Consider the following 20,836-nt stretch of genomic DNA (forward strand, 5'->3'; position numbering starts at 1 on the left):
CCGAAACTCATACGTCCCACGTGGGGTCCAAATATTCGCGGACCGCCCTTGCCTCCTCCCCTCATCCGCGCCGCTCGCCGCGATGGACGAATACGCGGCAGTGCGCGTTTGCAAATGGTTCCAATGCTCAATGCGCTTTGACTCGCTTGATGACCTTCGCGATCATGTCGTTCAAGCCCATGTCCGCACCGCGCAACCCCTTCCGCGCCGGGACGTCGCTCTATATCGGCGCATCGAAGAAGGCATGGTGCGCAGCCTCAGCCTGAATGACCCCGAGACCTATGAGAGCAACCCGCATGCTCTCAAGAGGCGGCGCGTGGAGAAAGAGGGTGAGTGGTGGAACGCCTCCCACACGCGCGCATCACCCACGTCCAGACTTAGAGCCGTGGCAGTATGTCAATCCGGCGGATACCCTCCCTTCCCCAACCTCCGAACGGCTGGAGTATCCGGATGAGGATGAGCAGGACATTGAGGACGCGGTGATGGAGGAGGGTCGTGCATCCCCTGAGCGTCAGGAGCTATCGTACCCATCGGAAGGGGAACGCTCCCCGAGTCCCCCTCCAGCAGCACCCGCGGTGCCTCCCAACATCAACCTTCTTGTGCCACCCAGGCGTACGTTTGCATCTCTATCGTCCCCGACGTCGTCGCAGGGCTCGATCTCTCCGTTCCCCAACTCGCCCTCCATCGAGGAGCAGATAGCGCGGCACAGGGAGAAGAAGGCTGCGAAGAACCTCCCCACGAGTATGGAGGCGCGACATTCAACAGCGTCGCAGTCGTCCTCCTCGTCGCGGGAGGCAGTGGAGACGCAACTTACGGCTACGCTCGACTGGGACGCTCAGTCGGATAGCATGAGCATCCAGCAACGACAGCCCTCGCAGTCAGAATCCGTGCAACAGGAATCGCAGACCTTGGACTCGCAACATACAACCAAACCGTCTCAGGCTTTCGATGCCACCCAGATGCAGGACGCATATGCGCACGAGCTGGCGTGGTCGCAGGCTCCTGCACCTGACGATCCCGCATCCGCGTCAGCTACTCAGACCACAGGCACTGAAGCTCCGGAAACCCAGGGATCACTACCAGACACCCAAGAGCAGCTTGCGTATCCGCCCGACGAACCCTCCACCTCTCAACCAATCGCGCAATCCCTCTCCGTCTCGCCGACCCACACTTCATCCCCCATGTCCGCAAACGCTTCGAGCGTCCAGTATAGCTTCGTCACCCCAAGCCAATCGTGGTATCATATACCCCGCAAGCGGAAGGTGTCTGGCAAGCGGAAGAGGCAATCCATCGACGATAGGTCGAGGTCGGGGTCGATGCCGCAGGAGGAGAGCGAGGAGTCTAACAAGCCCGCGCCTACTAGTCCTTCGGCGTTATCGTCCAAGTTGACTGGAGGCGGGGCCTCTGTCCAGAATTCCACCCCCTCGTTGCCACAAAAGACCCCAGCATCTGCAACCGCGCCCCCTCCTGTTCCCGAACCTAGCCAGTTCCGCGACAAGACTATAGCATCAGCAAAAGCGCCACCAAGGGATTTACTGTCGAAAGTCCTGACATCCTCACAATCACCAGCGACACCTCAAAAGGCCCGCACATCCCGACCACCATCGGTACGGTCCTCGACGCCGAAGCGGTTCACCCCACGGCCGTCGACGCCGAGGGACGAGCAAAGCCTTCCACCCCTTCCCTCCTCCGACGAGGATGACTCGCCACCTCCATTGCCTCGGCCGCCCCGACGGGATCCTGCCCATCAGCCCCCTCGGCCGATCTCTATCTCTCCGTCACCATCTCCACGGACCTCTTTATCTCCTCCGCCTTCGCGACATATTGCTTCTCCACCACCTTGCCAGTCCACTGTCGCGCGCGCCTCTGACAACAAGTTCGTCTCTTGCGCAATGAGCATCTTCCCGGATGGCGATCCCTACGTATCGACGCACGCACCTGCCGCCTCAGAAGCACCCCACTACACCATAGTCGACGACGACGATCCAGAGCGGTACATCGGGGGCGAGGACCCAGACGAGTATGAAGAGGAGTACGAGGAAGACGGCGGTGCGGAACGGGAGCAGGACGACAGCTACGGCGACGAGGAGGAAGAAGGCGACTCTTTTGAGCGGCAGGGAGGCAGTATCGAGGACTACATCGACGTCGACGCCCTTGAAGAGCTGTCCTACCCGGACTCGTATCCGCCGTTGCAAACGCAAGCTCCGTATCAGAGTCAGAGCCAGTCGTACAGTCAGTACTATTGATAATGCGGCTGCTCGCCTGAGTGTAGGTGGAGGGTCGTTCCTTCAATTGATGTATGCTTTGGGACTTTTCTGCATTTCTCGTCCATCTGACGGCTCTTCGGCTCTGATGGCTGGGCGCTGTTGTCTCAAGGTAATGTCAGTCGTCGGTGTGCCGGCTTTTGTGTGCCGGCACTGGGGGAGCTGAGGACAAGGTCCCCTTGTAGGGACCAACTTGCGCAGCTCCGGCATCTTCTCAGCGATATCTCTTCTGACAGGCGCTCGAAAGTCGGACCTGCGCCACGAGCGACCTGGGCACTCCGCTCTTGACCGCCGCTGCAGGTATTCCCCCGCCATGCTACACGTTGCGCGACCTTACCTTGTATAGTGGTCAGTGTACAATAAGCGTGCCCTTTAGTATATAATGCCTGCAGAATCGCAGGCCACCTAACCTTCAGAGGACGCCCTCTGAATTCCACCGCTCGCACCAGCTTCATCGAACAACCCTTGCCTTCAGACTCAGATGCCTGTGAGTCTGACTCGTCACATTCACGCTATTCCTTGCTCATAGCGCCGTTCTCCCCCTTTTCTCTCTTCCTCGTTAGGTTTACGACTTCGACAATATCGACGAGTGGGATGCCGCTGGAAGTCAGGGTCCTGCCAACAAAGCACCGGCGAACATTAGGGCCCTCCGTACCAACCTTTTGCGCGTTGAATGGCTAGACATATCCATGCCTGCCGAGGACATGTATGTCAAGAATCATATGGTCTTTTCGGCGCTCATGGAGACGCCCATCGTAATTGGACGCAAGACGTATTTTGCCGCCCGCCTCTCCATGGAAGTGAACGACGAGGCCGACGCTAGTTACACGATCCCGGACGTAAACGACGTAAGTCGCTTTCTGGTTATACCCGGCATTTGGCTAACTCACGAATTTGGATAGATCCTGATCTGTTACGATGACTATGCGGCGGGCGCTTATACCATGAAGCTCCTCCAATATGCCGGACCAACCAACAGCGCTGCTCATGTAAGGAGCTACAGTCTCAAGCAAGGGACGACTCTGGGCGAACTGGTCGATGCCGTTGTGACCCAACGCATGCATAGGTTCCTGTTCTTCAGCTACACCCAAGCTGAATTCTGGAAGGGTTGCGGTCATCATCTGTACGTTCCTGCCATTCTCCTCGCCTGTTTTCGCCCTTGCCTAACCTGTTATGATGCAGTCTTCGCGTCTATACCCTTTATGTCGATCAGGGTATCATCTCCGATGAGCACTCCCGTGAAGAAGCAAGCAAGGACCTCTGCCATGAGCTGCTTACCACGTACCTGAGGGGCGACGACGGGACCACGAAGAGGGCTACCGTGAGGGTCGGGCGCGGGAGGTTCCTCAGCTGGGATGATACAACGCATCGGCTCATCGACGAAACGATCTGGAGCTCGGCGCCTCCACGCCACGCGGAGAAGCTGAAGAAATACGGCTTATACTGAGCTGCTTTTCCCAACGAAGTCGTCCACATAGTGTACATGTGAACACATTATGGTATCGGATAATTGTATGCTTGCCTTTATGATCATGTTTATGTCTCTCTTGCCGCGACTCTCGCTTCGCAGATGCGTAAAGTCAATTCAACTGTTCTATTTGGATTTTTGCGATCGCTGGAGAAGTACCCGCCCATCTGATATGCTTTGAGTGAGCACTGGGGCATGCCAAATGGTCGCTAGTATCCCAATCGGGCGATTATTGTCCCATTACTAGCGTCAACGCCGCATGTCGCAACGGAGGCAAAGGGACACGGCAAGTACCGGGAACCTGTTTCAGACCTATACTAGCGCTCTTCATCGCACTAAAAAACCCAGATGACTCTGTCTTCCTTTCACTCATCTTCCAACCTTCAGAGGACCCGCTCATTATCTCGTGACATCCGTGTACATGGCATCAAGCGCTTCTTTCGCCGCATGCGAGCAGGAAATCGTGGCTGCCTGCGCCCAGCACGAGCTCGCACATGCCCAAAAAATCGACTATAGACGATGCATCCCTTTCATCATCGACGACACCAGATATTTCGTCAAGTTTGGTGACACCTTGAGCTTCGCATCTGAAGCCGCTACGCAGAAGGAGCTTTCCAAGGCCGCTCGCAGTGACCAGGACGCGCCGCGCGTCCCAGCAATCCACCACATCTTCGCGCACGAGCATCTCACGTACGCTGTCATGGAGTTTGTCGAGACGGCAGAAGTCCCTATGGAGGCACTGGTACAAAAGGTAGCTGCGGCTGTGCTATGGCTGCGTCGTCAGCCAGCGCCTCCCGGTGTCGCGCTCGGCCCTTTGGGTGGCGGACGTGCTTGGCACCGGATATTCAAGGACAGCTGTGCGCCGCTACCTTTCACCAGCTCTGCCGCGTTAGAACGCTTCCTGAACAAGGTTCGTCCACTCGCTACGTGGCTTGCCCCTCCTGCTAAGTAGCCTGACACGTTCTCCGTAGGCCATCTCGAGTATCCGTCGCCGCCAGCCCAGTATCGCCGACATTAGCATTGCCGACGAACCACTAGTCCTTACCCAGTCCGACATGGACCCCAGCAATTTCGGTGTCGATACCGCCGGGCGACCGGTCATCTTCGACTTTGGCCAGATTGGATGGCTCCCTGAGTCCCTTGCAAATCACTCCCTGCTCGGGACGTCCCCCTTTGCCTCCGGTGTGTCCGCGGGTGTGCTGGGTGACGGCCTTCGCTCCGTGGTGGAATCGTCCAACGTGAAGTCGTTGGGTGCAGTCAGGGTGTTTCTGGGCACGACTTTCAGCCATGATCTTGGTCCGTTCGACAGTTTTTGTTCCTTCAGAATGCTAACGAGACACGCTCACAGGCCTGGATTGCAATGCGAATCCGAAGACGTAGGGTTCGAATGATTGGAATACAACTCAGTCTGAAAAATATGTCTAGCTGCGCAAGTTTGATTGATCGTTCTCCGCTTGTTATCCGGAGAGAAAATGCTGAGAGTGAAGACGGGCTTCAAAGTACAGCCTCTCTCTATCAAGTCCAAAAGACGGCCTTGCGTTGTCGAAATCATTAGATCGGCAGTTGCCGGATCCTCCTTCTGAATCGCCACCGGAGCCAGGCCCGGTGGGCCGTGGATCCTTCCTGTGCGCCACCGCGACCATCGACTAGTCCTGCGTAGGCCTGCCTCTGATCGTATGACAGAGAGAGCTCTCCGTCGCCCCCTCGGATCTTGAGACTACGTTGTGGCTAAACGCCCCACTCCATCATGTCTGGAAGCCCAGATTTGACCTCGTCTCGTACTTCCCCCACACCAACGACAGACGAGAAGGGCAAGGGCAAAGAACCGCCTAAGGACAACGTCCTCGTCGTCTTCATACACGGGTTCAAGGGCGATGACGAGACCTTCCAACACTTCCCCGACCGACTGCAGCACATCCTCTCTGAAGCCATCTCTGACGCGGTCGTTGACTGCGTGGTGTTCCCTCAATATGAGACGAAGGGGAATTTGGTGAGTGTCAGTGCTTGCTTGGAACGTATAGGAGAGCTGACGGTCAGGGAGACGGAAGCTGTGAACCGATTCTCGGAGTGGTTGACGACGAAGACGGTTGAGCGGGAAGTGTCTACGGGTGTGGGGGCGGGGAATGTGAAGATCGTGTTAGCTGGGCATAGGTGCGCAGCCGTCGTAATGTTGAAGAGAACAGCAGCTAACAATCTGCAGTATGGGCGGTATCCTCGCAGCGGACACCCTGCAAGAGTTCATCCAGACACGACCTGACACCTCTGCGCCCCTGTGGCCGAAGATCATTGCTGTGCTGGCATTCGACACACCTGTGCGTCACTGCCCCCTCCCCTTACCTCTTCCTACACACCCCTTTCCCCACCCGATGCTCATCTCCATCCCAGTACCTCGGCGTCCACCCCTTCGTCTTCAAGAACAGCGCGACGAAGGCCGTCGAATACGCCTCGACCGCAAAGACCCTCGGTAGCGCCCTCCTCGGCGGCTTCGCGGGCTTCGGATCCAAGAAACCCACCAACGACAAGTCCAAAGCACCTGCTGGCCTGATCACTGCTCCTGACACCGACAAGCAACCCAGCGACTCCAATAACCAATCGGGATGGGCGAAGTGGGCCGTGCCTGCGCTGTACGCGGTCGGCGGGGCGGTGGCAGCAGGTGCCGTGGCTGGCGGCGCATACTGGCGAAGAGACGACCTGAACCTGGGTCTGTCATGGGTGACGGACCACCTGAAGTATGTGGGCGAGCTATGGAACGAGAAGAGGATGAACGCGCGGGTGGAAGGGCTGGTCGACTTCGAGGAGCAGCACGGGGTGCTGTTCAAGACGTGCGTAATTATGCCCTCGCCTCCCTTTTGCATACTTAATTCCAAGTCTTCTTAGGTTCTACACCTTTCTTCCGCCCTCTCCACCCACCTACTTCTCCTCCCGCACCTTCGTCGTTCTCCCCAAACGCATCTCACGCGCCTACTCCCACTTCGCCCCCGCCAAAAACGAGCTCGCTGCAGATGAACTCGAAGCCCACACGGGCATGTTCAGCGGCGCGACGAACGACGGGTACTACGAGCTCGGACTGGAGACCGCGAAGTTCATCAGGCAGGCTGTATTCTTGCATCGCGGGGTCATGGTCGCCGGTGCGTCAGCTGCTGCACCAGCAACACCAAGCTCTGAGCAGCCGGGAGCATCGGATCCAATACCACAGGATCCGTCCACTGGCGAGGGCGACGCGGTCGCATTGCCGAAGCCACCCGAGGCTTGAGGCGAGCGCACGCCATGTACTTTATGACATCTTTTTCTGTATTTTATGTCTATTTTGGATACACTTGTACGTTCGATGTTCAGCGGGGCGTTAGCATCAGCTTCATCGCGTACGCGTCCTCGCCGTCCGCGTCTACCAGCGGCGCGATCAGCACGAGATGGGTTGGAGTATGAAGGGGATACGCACAGTATCCCTTCTCGATATCCTTGACCGTGAAGCCGAGAGTGTCACGGTAAAGGCCAAGGGCGGCGCGATTCGATTTTCGGACGTGCAGGGAGACGTAGGCGGCGCCGTATATTGAGGACATGGCTTCCTCTGTGTGATCGGTGGGGAAGGTTATGAAAAGGGACGGTGAAGAACAGGTCAGCTGCCGATCGGTCATTCCACCGTGATATGGGACGTACGAGATTGTATCATGAGCTTCTTCGCGAGTCCGAGCCGGCGGTAGGAGCGCAAGACGGAGATGGAAGTGACGTGCCCGTGAGGGTGCTCGCCCTCGGGGACGTCTTCTTCCCTGCGAAGTTATGTTAGATGCATGTTGTCGGGAATTGATTTTGTATGTGGGAGTTCAGTGTAGAGAAGGGGTTGTAAGAGATGATGCGCAAATGGGTGGGGGAGACTGAAGATGCAGCTGCGATCGGACGTACATCTTCGCGAGGATGTACCCCACGATGCGACCCTTGTGGTCTTCAGCCACATAGGACAGACCGGGCCAGGTCAAGCCATGGTAGAGGTCTGGACGAAGGGGAGGCTCAGTCTATGGGGCATGTGAAGGAAATCCGACACGCACAGTACTTCATCGTGTAGTTCTCGGGCAGATTCTGCAGATTGCAGGCCTGCATGCCCATCTCATCCTCGACCTGAGGGTATCATCAAGCACTTTTCACGCGAGAAAGGGCATTCCACGAACTCTGGCCGGTCTGATATTCATTTTGTGGGCGTCGTCGAGGAAGGCAAGAACTCGAGATCGAGGCAAGCCGAGGGAACCCGGCCCACCGGGCCGCTTCCGAGAACAATGGCGCACAACCCCCACCACTACGCTATCGTACTGAACAAGAGGAAATTTATTCAAGATATAAGGAAGGGCGTCCGTAGGCTATAGGGCGAGGTATCAGAGAGGTCGAAGGGAGTGTTGGAAAGATATTGAATATATATACGTCGTTATATCTAACTATCATCGCTGGTATCCCATGCCATATCCGCCTTGGAAGCCTCCGCCTACCCAGCCAGTGGGCTGAGCCATCATCGCTGCGAAAGTCGTCTGTAAGAGGGGAGGAGGGGAAGATGATGCAGGAAGGCTCACGTTGTTGTGGCCGCAGCGCATCGTACTTGCTCGCGTCCTGCGGCGCATTCTCGCTGGCGAAGGTACCCGACTTCATCTGCGCGAAAATGTTGGCCGGCGAGGTGTCCTTCTGCGGCGACTGCTGCTGCGGCAGTGGTGGTGGGGAGGCCATCCCGTTGTTGAAGTTGCCCATGCTCATGCCGGGATTGAAGCCAGTCGGATCTACAGGTCATCTGTTAGCTGTTGCCCAAAGTCCCTACGACTGATTCACTCACTCGTTTGCACACCACCACCGAAGCCACCGCCCTGGAAGGGACTCCCACCCATCGGCATCCCCGTCGGCTGCGCCATCATCGGTTGCTGCTGCTGCATTCCAGGGAAGCCCGTCGCCTGGGGTTGTAACCCCGGGAATCCAGTTGGCTGGCTCTGCATCCCCGGGAAGCCTGTAGGCTGGCTCTGCATTGGCTGGAATCCTGTTGGCTGCGGCTGCATGGGTTGGAAGCCCGTCGGTTGGCTCGCGAGGAACTGCGACGCTGGCACACCGCCCGCGAACGGCGAACCTTGCAGCGCGGACGTCGGCCGCGTTGGGACGAAGCTGTTGTACCCGGTCTGCGTTGGAATGAGAGGCTGCAAGAGGCCTTGATTGGCGGGTACGGGGGCGAAGGGACCACGTGGGCCGTTGTAGGGGACGGCGGTGTTCTGAGGTTGCAGTTGACCAATGGGCGATGGCGAGGAACCCATGCCCATTCCCTGTTGGTAGCCGGTAGGCTGCGCTGCGATGGGCGGCGTAGGAGCAACGGCTGGTGGAGGCGTCGCAGCAGCCGGGCTCTGCGTCTTCCGCAGCTCGCTGAGGCGCGCCAACTGGTCGAAGATATCGGACTCGGTCTTGTTCGCCAGGTTGGCAGCAGGCTGTGCAGGTGCAGGGGCGGGCGCAGCGACAGGTGGCGCTGGGACCGGAGGTGGTGCTGGTGCCGGAGGCGGGGCGGTAGCGGGCGTCGATGTCGGAGGTGCAGAGGGCGTCCTATCCGCCACGGTAGAGCTTGGCCTGACAGTCCAGGCATCGTCGTCGAAGCCGCTGGGCTGAGTCGCTGGAGCAGCACTTGCTCCGGCGGAGCTCGTCCTCGGCGGCGCCGACACGGGCGACGTAGTCTGCGCTGGGCTGCCAACGCGCGCCGAAGCGGCCGCGATCCCATCCGCACCCACAAACGTCGGCGGCAACGTCTTGCTGGGCTCGGGGCGACCACGACGCGGTGGCTTCGCGGGGTTCTTCAGCGCGCCTCCCGGTCCACTGAACAGGTTGGGCGCCGGCTTGCGGCCCTGCTGCTCTTCCTCCTGCAGCCTACGCGCGAGCTCCTCGTCCTTGCGCATCTGCTCCTCCAAGGCTGCACTGGGCTTCTCGACCTTCGGCTTGCGCTGGTCAATAAGCTTCTTGACGCGGATGATATCGCCCTCGCGCAAGCCCAGCGAACGCATCGTGCTCTCCGTGATGTCTGGCAGGATTGCCTCGTCGATCTTGTCACGCTCGAACGACGCGGCGTAGCGAGTGCAGTCATCGATGTCGCACCCTGCGCTGAGGAAGAATTCGAACCAGTCGACGCGGGGCTTCTTAGGCTGCTGAGGTGGCGGGACCGATGCACGCTTAGGAGCCGTCATCGCGAGCGGGACGTCGTCATCGTCGTTGGGTCCTGGCGGGCCGCGCGACTTGCGGTTGTTCCCGCGCGTGAGCTTCTCGACGTAGCGCACGTCCTCGGCGCTCATCTTCTCCTGGGGGACCTCAACGATAACACCGTTGACTTTGTGCAAGCGGAATTTGCCATTGTTGACACCCAGGAAAGCAGCCTCGACGCGGAATTGGCCAGTGCGATCGTGCCATATTCTGGTCTGATCCGGCGGTGGGCCTGTTGTAAGATATGTCAACGATATGCCTTCTCATGCAGGAGAATGTTGAACATACGTTCACGCTCAGCAGATGGGCGAGCGGCAGCAGAAGAGGGTCTCGGAACACGTTCATTACTATCGCTGTCGTCAATTTAGCGAAAGAGTCGAGAGAAATAGGAACACCGTACGGTTGTGTCTTCTTGTGCGCATCGCGCGCTTCATGACGCTTTCGCCTCTCCTCCTCGGCCTTCTGCGCCGCTTGTTCTGCCCGCCGCTGTGCTTCCTCCTTCCGCTTGAGCTCACGCTCTCGCTCCTCGAGCTGCCTCTCTTTCTCCCTTATCCGGTCCTTCTCTGCCTGCTCTGCAGCGGCGTCCTTGGCGGAGGTCTCCTCCTCCTCCTCGTCATCGTCCTCGACGGCGGAGCCTGAGAGGGCAGCAGACCCAGTAGCGACCTACAAGACAAGGGTCAGAATTGTGACGGACAGATTCAGAAGTTCGCGTCACCTCGAGGTAGCTAGCGGGCACGACACCCTCAGCTCCCTTGGCGTTACGGCACTTCCACCACTCATCGCCATCCTTCTCAATGATTGTCAGCTTCTCGCCAGCAGCGACAGACAGTTCGTCCTCTCCGTCTGCCTCGAAGTCATACAAGGCAGTAGCGGGCTCTCCGCCAGCGCCATTGACGTGACCGTCCTCGTCTTCGTCGTCGGATGCCTCTTCTCGTGGGGGAATGACCTGAGGCGACAAAGGTGAGAAGTGGACCGAGGGCTTCCTGTTGCCAGAAGAGCCACCGAGTCCGAGGGAAGCTGGGGGAACCGCGCGCGTTGGCTTTGGTGCTTCTTCCTCTGCCTCTTCCTCCTCTTTGCCACCGGCTTCGGCTTCCGTAGCAATAGCACGGGACGTCTCGAGCTTGTCGATGATCTCATCGGCAGTATCCTTAGAGCCGGCATGGAAGTGAAGGCTGACTGGCTCGTCGCCGGCGATGTCAAGGTGTATGTGCTTGGACTTTTCTGTGGATATGTGCGTGATGTGAGAGGTTGGCCACTTCTTGACTGGGGTCTGCAAAGGCATGAGCCGTGAAAAGATTGCACATCATCTATACGCACCTTGTCGGATTCGCTGGCAAAGAACACGGCACCGTTGCCGACTCCAAGCGTGCCCTTCTTCTTCTTGTTCTTAGAGTCGACTTCAGAGATGGCCCATGTCTTGATAGCGTCTGCTTTGGCGGCCGACTCTGCCTTGGTGGACGCGACACGCTCTTCAGGGTCCACATACGCGGGCTTGGGCGGCTGGATTGCACGCTGTAAGCAGGAAGTGAAGAGGGAGTATAGGACGCACTGAATCGGGTACGATGATGGCAGGCGCCGGGGCCGGGGGAGGGGGAGTAGCCACGGGCTCGGCTTCAGCTTCGGCATCGTCACTCGCAGCTTCAACGTAGTTCGCGGGAATATATCCGGCCTTTCCGCCATCTCGTCTCGTCTGGGCGAGGAGCCAGTCGTCCGCCGTCGAGAACACGTCAAGGATTTCATCCTCCTTGATTGAGAGCTCCCCTGGCGCACTCGCTTCGTAGTCGTAAAGCGCCTTGACTACTGACGTGCGGTCGGCCTGTCCGGGAATGAGCGGAGGTGCTGCAGGCACGGTGTACGTCTACTCACCGGCTCGACGTACGCGGCGGGCACCATGCCGCTCGGGGTCTCATCGTCGTCCGCAGACTCGCCCTTCACCTTGATCTTCCACCAGCTACGCCGCGCGTGAGATTGGGGCGGCACGACTGTAGATCAACTTACTCGTCATCGACGCGCTGGAGGAGCAGGAGGAGCTGGTTCTCCTTGATGGTGCACTCGTCGGGTTCCGTCGCATCGTAGTCGTATGTCGCTTTGAGGACGGCGAGATATTCCTCGAGCTCGTCGGGCATGATGATGGCGGGCAGTGAGGCGCTTCGGATTCTCGGAATCAACGCGTGGATAAGACGACTTCCTGATTTGGCAACGCTCTGCTCGTCGTCGCTGACGTCGGCGCCGTCGTCGTTGAAAGCGGCGAAAAGAGGAATAGAAGTGCAGAGGGAATATCGAGGAAAGTCGGGACCAGGCTCCCTCTAAAATTGAGCAGTACTTTATCGCTTCTCGCAAGCTCCCGATCCCCCGCGATCTCATTTTACGCTCTCGCTCCCGACCACCATGAGCAGACTCAACGCCGGCGCCTTTGAGTTCGTCCCAGGCAGGGGATTCATCGTCCCCCAGGCTGCTCAGCCGCAGCAGCCGCCACCCCCACCCATCCAGCGTCCAGAGCAGACGTCCGCGCCCGCGCCACCTCCAACGATATCCCTCAACATCGGCGGCTCCAAGCCTGCTGCTCCCCCTACACCCAAGCCCGATGAAAAGCCCGCCGTCGTCTCGCTGAACATTGGCGGCTCTAAGCCTGCGGCGCCCCCTGCCGCTAAGCCAGCAGCACCGGCCGCACCACCGGCGGCGAAGGCGCCTACACCCGTGCCTGCGCCTGCTGCTGGCGTGTCTACCACGAAGGCAACCGACTCTGGCTCCACCACCCCAAAAAAGAGCGCGTCACCCGCACCATCTTCTGGGCCCTCGAAGACGTTTACTACGGACAAGGCTAAGATGGACACGCATGCGATCGCTCAGGAAGTCAAGGCCGTCGCCGATCAGCATGTTCTTGAGGACCTTTACGGCCAGTGTGAGTAATTACCTGTCTGTATCAATCATCGCTAATCTATCTTCAGCCAAGGAGCACCTCAACATCGTGTTCATTGGTCACGTCGATGCCGGCAAGAGTACATTAGGCGGCAACCTGCTGTACATGACCGGGATGGTGGACAAGCGTACGATGGAGAAGTATGAGAAGGAGGCGAAGGATGCCGGTCGTGAGACCTGGTACCTGTCTTGGGCGCTCGACTCCACACCTCAGGAGCGCTCTAAGGGCAAGACGGTCGAGGTTGGTCGTGCGTACTTCGAGACCGACGCACGACGCTACACCATCCTCGACGCGCCTGGTCACAAGACCTATGTGCCATCCATGATCTCTGGCGCAGCGCAGGCCGACGTCGCCATACTCGTCATCTCGGCTCGCAAAGGCGAGTTCGAGACTGGTTTTGAGCGCGGTGGTCAGACGCGCGAGCACATCATGTTGGTGAAGACTGCAGGTGTCACCAAGGTCATCATCGCCGTCAACAAGATGGACGATCCGACGGTCAATTGGGACGAGGCGCGCTATAAGGAGATCAAGGACAAGATCACTCCCTTCGTCAAGGCGGCCGGCTTCAACCCCAAGACGGACGTGACCTTCATCCCTGTCTCCGCTTACACCGGCGTTAACCTGAAGGAGCGCGTCGACAAGAAGACTGCACCCTGGTGGGACGGCCCGTCGTTCCTGGAGCACCTCGACCATATGCCGATGGTTGACCGCAAAATCAACGCCCCCCTCATGATGCCCGTCTCGGAGAAGTACAAGGACATGGGCACGATTGTCGTCGGCAAGGTCGAGTCGGGCGTCGTTCGCAAGGGCGATCAGCTCCTGCTCATGCCGAACAAGGACCTCGTCGAAGTCTCCGCTATCTACAACGAGATGGAGGACGAGGTTACGTCCGGCTTCTGTGGCGACAACGTCCGCATCCGGTTGCGCGGTGTCGACGACGAGGACATCAGCCCTGGCTTCGTGCTGACGAGCCCGAACAAGCCTGTGCATGCAGTTCGCCAGTTCGAGGCGCAGCTAGCTATTCTCGAGCACAAGAGCATCATCTGCGCTGGTTACTCCGCGGTGATGCACGTCCACACGCTCTCCGAGGAAGTCACGCTGGCAGCTCTACTACACTACTTCGACAAGGCGACTGGGCGCAAGTCGAAGAAGCCACCTCAGTTCGCGAAGAAGGGTAAGCGGGAGCGTCTTCCTCTGGTCTTCTCTTATTGACAACCTCGTAGGTCAAAAGATCGTTGCACTCATTGAGACGACTGCACCTGTTTGCGTGGAGAAGTTCTCAGATTATCCGCAACTCGGTCGCTTCACACTTCGTGACGAAGGCTAGTATCTCGCCCTGTCTGCTCTGCCTGCGCTGACGAACATCATACAGGACGAACGATCGCCATCGGCAAGATCACCAAGCTCATAGAGAACTATGTTGGCGAGGTCACAGATGCTGTGGGCAACCTGACCATTGCTGGTCAGGCTGCTGCGAACGCCCCGGCGTAAAGGCCGTCGATGAGTCCTTGACTAATTGTATACTGAACGTCAGGCTGAACTGATGTTGTAATTGTCACTGTATACTCTGTACCATCGAACGACGCTATACGCTGCTCGCATTCAAGAAGAGTCTTGGATATATATTGCTGAACGCCTGATGCGCTTTTCTTTCCCACTCAAATGCGACGCCAACTCCGGCAAGTCCCGAGCCAGGTCGAACCGCATTCGGCATCACTGAATCAGCGCGATAACGACCACGATGACCTTAGCCGAGATAGAGCCCTTGTCTTCTCGACACGTCCGTCATCATACGCTGCGACTCTTGCACAACACGAGGCATGTCGTACAAGCTGTTTTGCATGGGGGATCCACTCCTCGACGTTCAGGTCCATGACAACGACCTGCTCACCCGTTATGACCTGCAACCGAACGGTGCCATCCTAGCTGAGAAGAAGCATATGCCATTGTAAATCTTTTTAGGCATAATCGGTACGAAGGGATGTTCACCCTCTCAGATACGACGAGATTGCGAAGCATCCAAATGCTAGATACCTTGCTGGCGGGGGCGCGCAGACGGCGGCGCGAGGGGCTGCAGTAAGCACGTTCGGTCAATCCTGATGGATACTGTGACTAACATGATATGCAGTACTGCCTCCCTCCCAAGTCAGTGGTGTATACGGGATGCGTTGGTGGCGACGAATGGGCAGATATACTAAGGACCGCTGACGCCCAAGACGGCCTCGACGAAGTCTTCCTGGTCAGGCCGGAGGAAAAGACAGGCGCCTGCGCTGTCGTCATCACAGACCACCATAGGTGAGGATCTGCTTTTGCATATTCGCAAGTGACAGAATCTCAGGCGTGTAATGCAAGGTCGCTCGTAACGGTCCACCGGGCTGCGCGTTTGTTCCACGTCTCTCATCTCACATCGCCATCTATCGCACCTCTCGTTGCTGCCGCGCAGGTATTCTATGTTGAGGCCTTCTTCCTCAATCACGGCTTGGAATCCGTAATGCACCTCGCCACGCATGCGTCCTCGGCTGGAAAGACTTTCGCTCTCAACATCGCCGCGCCCTATATACCCGCAAAGCTCGGCGACCGTTTGGCACAGGTCCTTCCCCATTGCGACATTGTCATCGCCAACGAGGCGGAGGCCGAGTCCTGGGCGATCGCGAATAACCTGCCGGACCCGACTGACCTCCCGGCGGTCGGCCGCGCCCTCGCAACGGTGCTCAAGGTCAATCCTGCCCGTCCTCGGTTAGCTGTCTTCACGCACGGCGCCAAGCAGACTGTTGTAGTCAGCTCGGATGCGCCAGACAAGCCGAAGATTTTCCCGGTCCCACCCCTCCGGGACGAGGATATCGTGGACACCAACGGCGCCGGAGACGCCTTTGCGGGCGGCTTCCTCGCTGGCTACGTCCTTGGAAAGAGCCTGGAGGAGTGCATCGCGGCAGGGCACAAACTTGCTAGCGTCAGCATCGGTCAGGTTCGCGTGTTGTATAATCAGACCATGTTCGCAATGCTCACCTGTTTACAGGCGGGGCCACGATTCCGCTATCCCAAAGTTCGTATATTCTGAAGCTGCTTTATCCAGTAATAATCGCATGATACAATGCCCTGCTGGTTTCTGTGAAGACGCAGTGATACTAGGAAGTAGCTTCGCGTGCAGGGCTCATCAGTAAGCCTTGTCCGTTATTATTCTACGTCCGAAGTCAGATACGACGGTACGAAAGTCCTTGGTGACGATAAATACTTTACAACACTACTCTTTTGCTTACATAGTACGGTCAACTTTGCACCACTCCATCACTCGCCGATATCGGCAAGCTTGTCTGGAAATCCACCAAGGCCGCCACCGTTCGTCCAGCGCATACGCGTGCATACTCCCGCGACCGTCTCATGCGAGACGAAGCCGCAATGACTTCAGAGAAGACCTCCGGCCTGTTGCCCCAACCACGCCCGCACTCCACTGAGAATGAGTTGAGCTCGGGTAGAAGTGGCGACGTGCCCTCGAAGTAAGTCAGCCTGTCCAACACTTCGACTAGACGCCCGGCTTCGTCTGGGTCCCGATTCTCATCGTGTAGGACTAGGTGATGAAGGACATCCATGAGGCACTGCAAGAGTGTGTCCGTTCCAGCAATGTCGAGATCCATCGGGTCATACAGCCTGAAAGACCGTATGGGGGTTGCGAGCGGCATAGGAGGCTGAGGAGCGATACCGCTGGGTCCTCGTACCTATGACGGTAGTTGCTGATGTCAAGCGTTGCAAGAACAGGTGCAGTGACGAGCAAGAGCAGTCTGTGAGCACAATGGTCGGTAGTCACAGTGTGCAGGACGGGCATGTCGCATGCGACGGCGGGAACGGTCTCCTCCCAGTCGGTCCAGTCAGCTAGTACATTAATCACCTGTAGCGTGCGTGCAAGATGCGAGAGTGCTGGAAGGAATACGCAGATGGGAAGTTCTTTGCTGATGCAGAGCGTCAACTGCGTTAAGCAATCGAAGCTGAGAGGAGTGGTTATAGGAAAGACAAGGTCATTGGTGATGTCTGCTTCTGTGCAGGGATAAGACACTGTAACATCCAATTCGCGCAGAGCAGGGGCGCGAGCTAGGAAGCTGAGCGAGTCGCAGGACTTTTCGTCGAGCAAGGTAATATCGGCGGCCACCAGGGATGAGAATTCGTGGGTACGCAGACTTGATAACAAGCTCCCATCGCCTTCGATTCTTATGCTCTCCACACGTGTAGTGAGCGTGTCTGAAAGATCGTTCAGGAGCTGTAAATTTGAGCGCCCCCAGTAGTCGGTCTCCAGATGAAGCGGAAGGTTGCCTGATAGCTGCAGTTGCAAGGATAGGAATGGATCGGCGATGTCTTCAATATAGGCCAAGTCTATGGTGTTCCATAGCATCGGCATGCTCATGGCGATAGTGCGCCACTTCGTGCAGACGTGGCATAATATGCAGACGATGTAGTCGATCTTCTCGTAGCCTCTATAGCTTGATATGGTCATGAAGACCTCTCCAAGGATTTCCGGAGGAAGAGTATTGACAGGGGCTAGTAGTGACATTTCGTGGGCGATGTCCTGACGGCGTGCTATGAGCCGCTGCATTTCGGCGTCGATAGCTGTCTGTTCCGCCTGCAGCTGATCCCACCGTTCTCGCTTCGAGACTGGTTCCGTCATAGCACCTATTCTTCGAGAGTGTACTGTGCGTGGATGCTTGAAGGTAGTGAACGTTGGGGCTAGAAGTGGTGATCATATTTGGAATGTCTTAATGCCCTCCCGTGCTTCACGTGATTGATACAAGCAAGGACCCACAAGAGTCGCTGCTCAACTTGCCTCAAGTACTTGAGGAAGGACGACGACAGCTTACGCAGCACACCTTCGGCGCGATGAAGGCGCTGTGACCCGACTAGTAGCGCCTTGGGTCATCGCCTCCGTAGAGGCAGCTTGAGATGGCAGGAGCTGACCTTAGGACACAAAATGTACTCTTCATTGTATACTTACATACAGTCTATGCGACTATGTCTTGTTATATGATTCTGATGTTCGACTTGCTCACAACGAGTGGTAGGTGTGTAAATGACAGGGTGCGGTGTGCCATTGCAAGATTTCGAGCTCTTTATCTGTGACAATGAATGCGGAACGACCAAAAAAAGTAGCATACTGAGTCTGTAGGGGGCTTCAACTTCAGCGAACATCCGTCGTCAACTCCCGAAGTACCGCCACAGCGCGTCCTGCGCATACACGGGGGTCCTGTCGCGAACGAAGCAGCCGCTTGATCGCCGTCTCGACCGCCGGACCTGCAGGCATCCCATCCATCGAATCAGGCAGGAATTGCATGAAGAGCGACTCGAGTTCCGGCAGCAGCGGCGGCTTGTTCTTCACGCACACCAGCGCCTCCATTAGCTCCATCATATACGGTGCCTGCTCCAGACATAGCCTGCGGATGTGCGGCATGCGCTTGAAGCAGCGCAGGATAGTGTCCAAGCTCGTGTCCACCGGCTCCATCAGCTTGAACTCGCGGATGGGCAGCTCGTTCGAGCGCTCGAGGAGGTTCAGGAGGGACGCCATCGGGTCTCCGCTCGCGAACTCCAGCCCGCCGACGATGACCTCCTCCAGAGCGGGAGCAGTGATGTGGGTGAGGAGTTTGTGCGTGTACATGTCGAGGATGAGATGGCGCAGCGCGGGGAGGTCATAGATGGTGGTCGCAGCCTTCTCCGGCCACATGAGGGGGCAGTTTGCCGTCATCTGGAAGTCGTATAGCGAGGGTGCGAAACGCGAGATCGCGGGGAAGAGTGTAGAGATGGGAAGTCCATTGTGAATGAAGATCGACAGGTGGGTGAGATTGGCGAAACTGAGCACTTTGAGATCAGGGAAACTGGTGTTTCTCTCCACCTGTCGGTCCGAGCAAAGATACTGCGTAGTGAGCCACAGACGGGTCACCGCAGGCGCGTGCGCCAAGAAGTCGAGCGCGCGCCCATCATATATGCGGGAGAGGATGACTTCGACAGAGGCAAGGGTGGGAAGCTCACGGGCAGGTACGTCCCGGAGGGTAATACCATCCCCTTCGACTTTGATGTCTGCTATGCGCGCAGCATCCGCGCTCGACAGCCCACTGAGGACGGCCCGGACATTCCGCGCTTTATGACCGCGGCTGACTATCTTCAGCGGAGCCGTGCCCGAGAGTTCCAGCTGCAGACGCAAGACCGGGTCGTCCATGCCCTTGATGTAGTCCAGGTCTAGCAGCGACCACAGGGCCGGAGTGCAGCGCGCGACCGCCCGCCAGTACGAGCAGACCTGGCACGGCACTTGAAGAACATACCAGATCAGCGCGCCTGCTCTGTCGAGGTTCAAGCCCGCGACGACGATCATGAAGACTTCGGCGAGGAGCTCTGGCGGTAGGGAGTTTATCAAGGGAAGCGACGACAGCTCGCGAGTTATCTGGCCATGCCGAATTCGGAGGCGCTGGATTTCGGCGAGGATCGCGTGCTGTTCATCGCGCAGCTGTTTTGCGCGCGCCAGCATTGACACTGTGCCACTCATTGAGGTAGACTTGCGATGGAATGTTAACGTTTTGAAAGGCTTGGTCTGAGCTCGGCTGGAGCGTAGCGATGTTGGCAGGAGGAGAAGCAGGGCTGCCCTGAGGGCTGCTTTCAACAGAGGTCGCGTGGCTCACGCGCGCGAAGGAGCGAAACTGATGGAATTATTCGAATTATTGAATACTAGAGGAAGCTCCGGCTCCGCCGGCTTCAACCTTGCCTTGAGGCTCAGGCTGCGACCGTGGGCTGGGCTTGGGCACTGGACTCTCGTTGTGCGCGTGTGGCGCGCGTGACTTGACGGTTGTTGTCCAACAGCACCGTACAAATTGATGGGGTCAATTAAGGGCGGGAGAGACCTTGCAAGGCAAGGTAATCTTCGCCGACACGCGCCGTGACGTAGAACATATGTAGTAGCTTGTACGTATACAGGATAAGGACCTTGTACTACAACGACATGGTTAAGGTGAGGTTCCGGAATCATGGCGCCCTAAAAAGACATGTTCGCAAGGTCCTGCATGTTTGCCTCGAAATCCTCCATCACTGCCACAGCGCGCCCCGCGCATGTCCGAGGCTGGGCGCGCGATCTTCTCAGTCTGATGACTAATTCTATGAGCTCGCTTGGTGCGGTCTTCATGAGCTTTTTGCCTCGCATATGCAGGCAGAGCGGCTTGAGCTCGGGAAGGACGGGCAACCGATCTTCAGAGCAAGCGAGTCGATCTAGTACGTGCAGCATGCGCGTTAGTTTCTTTGCCTTGCTTGACGCATTCTCTAGTTTCATGCGACGAAGGCCCTCCATACGTTCGAGGCAGCCAAGTAGCATATCCGCACTCCCGTTCATTGGATCCTGTAGTTCGAACGAACGGTTGGGAGCCTGTGATCGCCAAAGGAGATCCAAAAGAGACTCCGTAGGGTCTCCTTCGCACAAAAAAACACCAACGAGGGTGACGGTCGCGAGTCGGGGAGCCGTGATGTATAGCAGCAGCTTGTGCATGTCCATCTTGAGTACTATCGTTCGCAGACAGGGCATTTCGAACGGGCAGATGATGTGTGCCTTCTCTTTCCAGTATGCAGTTGCATTGAATATCGCCAGTTCCAGCGTCTGTAGCGTAGGGGAAAGTAGCGAGATGGCCGGCAAAAAGACGAAAACCGGCAGGCGATTGTCAGCGCGAAGCGTAAGATGGATGAGACACAGCGAGGGCTGGAGAAAGGGCAAGACAGGGACAGCAAGGCCGCTTTCAACGTCCTCGTTTGTGCAGCGGTATACCAGTCCGATGTTTAGACGACGGAGAGCAGGCGTATTCGTCAGAAATTTGAGTGCCTTGGTTGTGAGTGGCGCGCGGCGTACGTCGGCAATATCGATATACACAGTAGAAAGAGCCGGTAGATGACGCAGCCGCCACCCTGCCGAAGTGGCGGCTTTGAGTTGTGAGCGCGATTTCTGCCACTCGCGTAGCGTATATGTCGAGGATG

General features: G+C 57.5%; 11 protein-coding genes across 11 annotated transcripts; 6 read left to right on the top strand and 5 right to left on the bottom strand.

Annotated features, from left to right (window-relative positions):
* Window positions 1–42: 42 nt before the first annotated feature.
* SCHCODRAFT_02687474 (uncharacterized protein) lies at window positions 43–2,316 on the top strand. The gene is made up of 2 exons (XM_003036466.3): window positions 43–329; window positions 376–2,316. Exons 1-2 carry the CDS (start codon window positions 83–85, stop codon window positions 2,244–2,246), a joined length of 2,118 nt encoding a protein of 705 aa, XP_003036512.1. The 5' UTR covers window positions 43–82; the 3' UTR covers window positions 2,247–2,316.
* Window positions 2,317–2,745: 429 nt separating this feature from the next.
* On the top strand, window positions 2,746–3,711 carry SCHCODRAFT_0102517 (uncharacterized protein; the record flags this gene model as incomplete). Its single annotated transcript, XM_003036467.2, has 4 exons — window positions 2,746–2,751; window positions 2,828–3,112; window positions 3,167–3,387; window positions 3,447–3,711. The coding sequence occupies 4 exons, from the start codon at window positions 2,746–2,748 to the stop codon at window positions 3,709–3,711; spliced, it is 777 nt and encodes a 258-aa protein (XP_003036513.1).
* Window positions 3,712–4,153: 442 nt separating this feature from the next.
* SCHCODRAFT_02666503 (uncharacterized protein) lies at window positions 4,154–5,123 on the top strand (the record flags this gene model as incomplete). Its single annotated transcript, XM_003036468.1, has 2 exons — window positions 4,154–4,642; window positions 4,704–5,123. 2 exons carry the CDS (start codon window positions 4,154–4,156, stop codon window positions 5,121–5,123), a joined length of 909 nt encoding a protein of 302 aa, XP_003036514.1.
* Window positions 5,124–5,341: 218 nt separating this feature from the next.
* On the top strand, window positions 5,342–7,078 carry SCHCODRAFT_02621691 (uncharacterized protein). Its single transcript, XM_003036469.2, has 5 exons — window positions 5,342–5,722; window positions 5,774–5,883; window positions 5,933–6,044; window positions 6,118–6,554; window positions 6,610–7,078. Exons 1-5 carry the CDS (start codon window positions 5,480–5,482, stop codon window positions 6,983–6,985), a joined length of 1,278 nt encoding a protein of 425 aa, XP_003036515.1. The 5' UTR covers window positions 5,342–5,479; the 3' UTR covers window positions 6,986–7,078.
* On the bottom strand, window positions 7,009–7,929 carry SCHCODRAFT_02621694 (acyl-CoA N-acyltransferase). Its single transcript, XM_003037818.2, has 6 exons — window positions 7,896–7,929; window positions 7,776–7,845; window positions 7,633–7,720; window positions 7,390–7,499; window positions 7,172–7,300; window positions 7,009–7,117 (listed from the first exon to the last, which is right to left on the bottom strand). The coding sequence occupies exons 1-6, from the start codon at window positions 7,914–7,916 to the stop codon at window positions 7,065–7,067; spliced, it is 471 nt and encodes a 156-aa protein (XP_003037864.1). The 5' UTR covers window positions 7,917–7,929; the 3' UTR covers window positions 7,009–7,064.
* Window positions 7,930–8,002: 73 nt separating this feature from the next.
* SCHCODRAFT_02687478 (uncharacterized protein) lies at window positions 8,003–12,244 on the bottom strand. The gene is made up of 10 exons (XM_050346797.1): window positions 11,932–12,244; window positions 11,800–11,884; window positions 11,483–11,749; window positions 11,251–11,433; window positions 10,649–11,203; window positions 10,334–10,596; window positions 10,222–10,286; window positions 8,543–10,165; window positions 8,289–8,489; window positions 8,003–8,233 (listed from the first exon to the last, which is right to left on the bottom strand). Exons 1-10 carry the CDS (start codon window positions 12,057–12,059, stop codon window positions 8,160–8,162), a joined length of 3,444 nt encoding a protein of 1,147 aa, XP_050200443.1. The 5' UTR covers window positions 12,060–12,244; the 3' UTR covers window positions 8,003–8,159.
* A 42-nt stretch (window positions 12,245–12,286) lies between these two features.
* SCHCODRAFT_02621700 (uncharacterized protein) lies at window positions 12,287–14,500 on the top strand. Its single transcript, XM_003036470.2, has 4 exons — window positions 12,287–12,835; window positions 12,882–14,027; window positions 14,077–14,175; window positions 14,226–14,500. Exons 1-4 carry the CDS (start codon window positions 12,322–12,324, stop codon window positions 14,342–14,344), a joined length of 1,878 nt encoding a protein of 625 aa, XP_003036516.1. The 5' UTR covers window positions 12,287–12,321; the 3' UTR covers window positions 14,345–14,500.
* Window positions 14,501–14,622: 122 nt separating this feature from the next.
* SCHCODRAFT_02621705 (Ribokinase-like protein) lies at window positions 14,623–16,170 on the top strand. Its single transcript, XM_003036471.2, has 5 exons — window positions 14,623–14,801; window positions 14,851–14,929; window positions 14,982–15,148; window positions 15,206–15,818; window positions 15,870–16,170. The coding sequence occupies exons 1-5, from the start codon at window positions 14,674–14,676 to the stop codon at window positions 15,909–15,911; spliced, it is 1,029 nt and encodes a 342-aa protein (XP_003036517.1). The 5' UTR covers window positions 14,623–14,673; the 3' UTR covers window positions 15,912–16,170.
* On the bottom strand, window positions 16,120–17,547 carry SCHCODRAFT_02574911 (uncharacterized protein; the record flags this gene model as incomplete). The annotated part of the gene is made up of 2 exons (XM_003037820.3): window positions 16,567–17,547; window positions 16,120–16,498 (listed from the first exon to the last, which is right to left on the bottom strand). Exons 1-2 carry the CDS (start codon window positions 17,505–17,507, stop codon window positions 16,120–16,122), a joined length of 1,320 nt encoding a protein of 439 aa, XP_003037866.1. The 5' UTR covers window positions 17,508–17,547.
* A 248-nt stretch (window positions 17,548–17,795) lies between these two features.
* Window positions 17,796–19,505, bottom strand: SCHCODRAFT_02621709 (uncharacterized protein). The gene has a single exon (XM_003037821.3). It carries the CDS (start codon window positions 19,368–19,370, stop codon window positions 18,015–18,017), a length of 1,356 nt encoding a protein of 451 aa, XP_003037867.1. The 5' UTR covers window positions 19,371–19,505; the 3' UTR covers window positions 17,796–18,014.
* Window positions 19,506–19,750: 245 nt separating this feature from the next.
* Window positions 19,751–20,497, bottom strand: SCHCODRAFT_02252718 (uncharacterized protein). The gene has a single exon (XM_050342201.1). The coding sequence runs from the start codon at window positions 20,391–20,393 to the stop codon at window positions 19,854–19,856; it is 540 nt and encodes a 179-aa protein (XP_050200444.1). The 5' UTR covers window positions 20,394–20,497; the 3' UTR covers window positions 19,751–19,853.
* Window positions 20,498–20,836: the final 339 nt, after the last annotated feature.

This window comes from Schizophyllum commune, assembly GCF_000143185.2.
Source record: "Schizophyllum commune H4-8 unplaced genomic scaffold SCHCOscaffold_5, whole genome shotgun sequence".
Taxonomy (NCBI): Eukaryota; Fungi; Basidiomycota; class Agaricomycetes; order Agaricales; family Schizophyllaceae; genus Schizophyllum; species Schizophyllum commune.

Excerpts from the sequence above, each read along its gene's own strand:
- SCHCODRAFT_02687474 (XM_003036466.3), top strand. The coding sequence starts at position 83 with ATGGACGAATACGCGGCAGTGCGCGTTTGCAAATGGTTCCAATGCTCA. Across the intron at positions 330-375 it reads GCGGCGCGTGGAGAAAGAGG|ACTTAGAGCCGTGGCAGTAT; the intron begins GTGAGTGGTGGA and ends ACCCACGTCCAG.
- SCHCODRAFT_02621691 (XM_003036469.2), top strand. The coding sequence starts at position 5,480 with ATGTCTGGAAGCCCAGATTTGACCTCGTCTCGTACTTCCCCCACACCA. Across the intron at positions 5,884-5,932 it reads ATCGTGTTAGCTGGGCATAG|TATGGGCGGTATCCTCGCAG; the intron begins GTGCGCAGCCGT and ends AACAATCTGCAG. Across the intron at positions 6,045-6,117 it reads TGCTGGCATTCGACACACCT|TACCTCGGCGTCCACCCCTT; the intron begins GTGCGTCACTGC and ends TCTCCATCCCAG.
- SCHCODRAFT_02621694 (XM_003037818.2), bottom strand. The coding sequence starts at position 7,916 with ATGAATATCAGACCGGCCAGA. Across the intron at positions 7,846-7,895 it reads TGAATATCAGACCGGCCAGA|GTCGAGGATGAGATGGGCAT; the intron begins GTTCGTGGAATG and ends TGATACCCTCAG. Across the intron at positions 7,118-7,171 it reads GGATATCGAGAAGGGATACT|ACGCGGACGGCGAGGACGCG; the intron begins GTGCGTATCCCC and ends CGCCGCTGGTAG.
- SCHCODRAFT_02687478 (XM_050346797.1), bottom strand. The coding sequence starts at position 12,059 with ATGCCCGACGAGCTCGAGGAATATCTCGCCGTCCTCAAAGCGACATAC. Across the intron at positions 11,750-11,799 it reads CCGCCGCGTACGTCGAGCCG|GCCGACCGCACGTCAGTAGT; the intron begins GTGAGTAGACGT and ends ATTCCCGGACAG. Across the intron at positions 8,234-8,288 it reads TGCGCTGCGGCCACAACAAC|CGATGATGGCTCAGCCCACT; the intron begins GTGAGCCTTCCT and ends CGACTTTCGCAG.
- SCHCODRAFT_02621700 (XM_003036470.2), top strand. The coding sequence starts at position 12,322 with ATGAGCAGACTCAACGCCGGCGCCTTTGAGTTCGTCCCAGGCAGGGGA. Across the intron at positions 14,028-14,076 it reads ACCTCAGTTCGCGAAGAAGG|GTCAAAAGATCGTTGCACTC; the intron begins GTAAGCGGGAGC and ends ACAACCTCGTAG. Across the intron at positions 14,176-14,225 it reads CTTCACACTTCGTGACGAAG|GACGAACGATCGCCATCGGC; the intron begins GCTAGTATCTCG and ends AACATCATACAG.
- SCHCODRAFT_02621705 (XM_003036471.2), top strand. The coding sequence starts at position 14,674 with ATGTCGTACAAGCTGTTTTGCATGGGGGATCCACTCCTCGACGTTCAG. Across the intron at positions 14,802-14,850 it reads GAGAAGAAGCATATGCCATT|ATACGACGAGATTGCGAAGC; the intron begins GTAAATCTTTTT and ends TCACCCTCTCAG. Across the intron at positions 14,930-14,981 it reads CGGCGGCGCGAGGGGCTGCA|TACTGCCTCCCTCCCAAGTC; the intron begins GTAAGCACGTTC and ends CATGATATGCAG.
- SCHCODRAFT_02621709 (XM_003037821.3), bottom strand. The coding sequence starts at position 19,370 with ATGAGTGGCACAGTGTCAATGCTGGCGCGCGCAAAACAGCTGCGCGAT.
- SCHCODRAFT_02252718 (XM_050342201.1), bottom strand. The coding sequence starts at position 20,393 with ATGCCCTGTCTGCGAACGATAGTACTCAAGATGGACATGCACAAGCTG.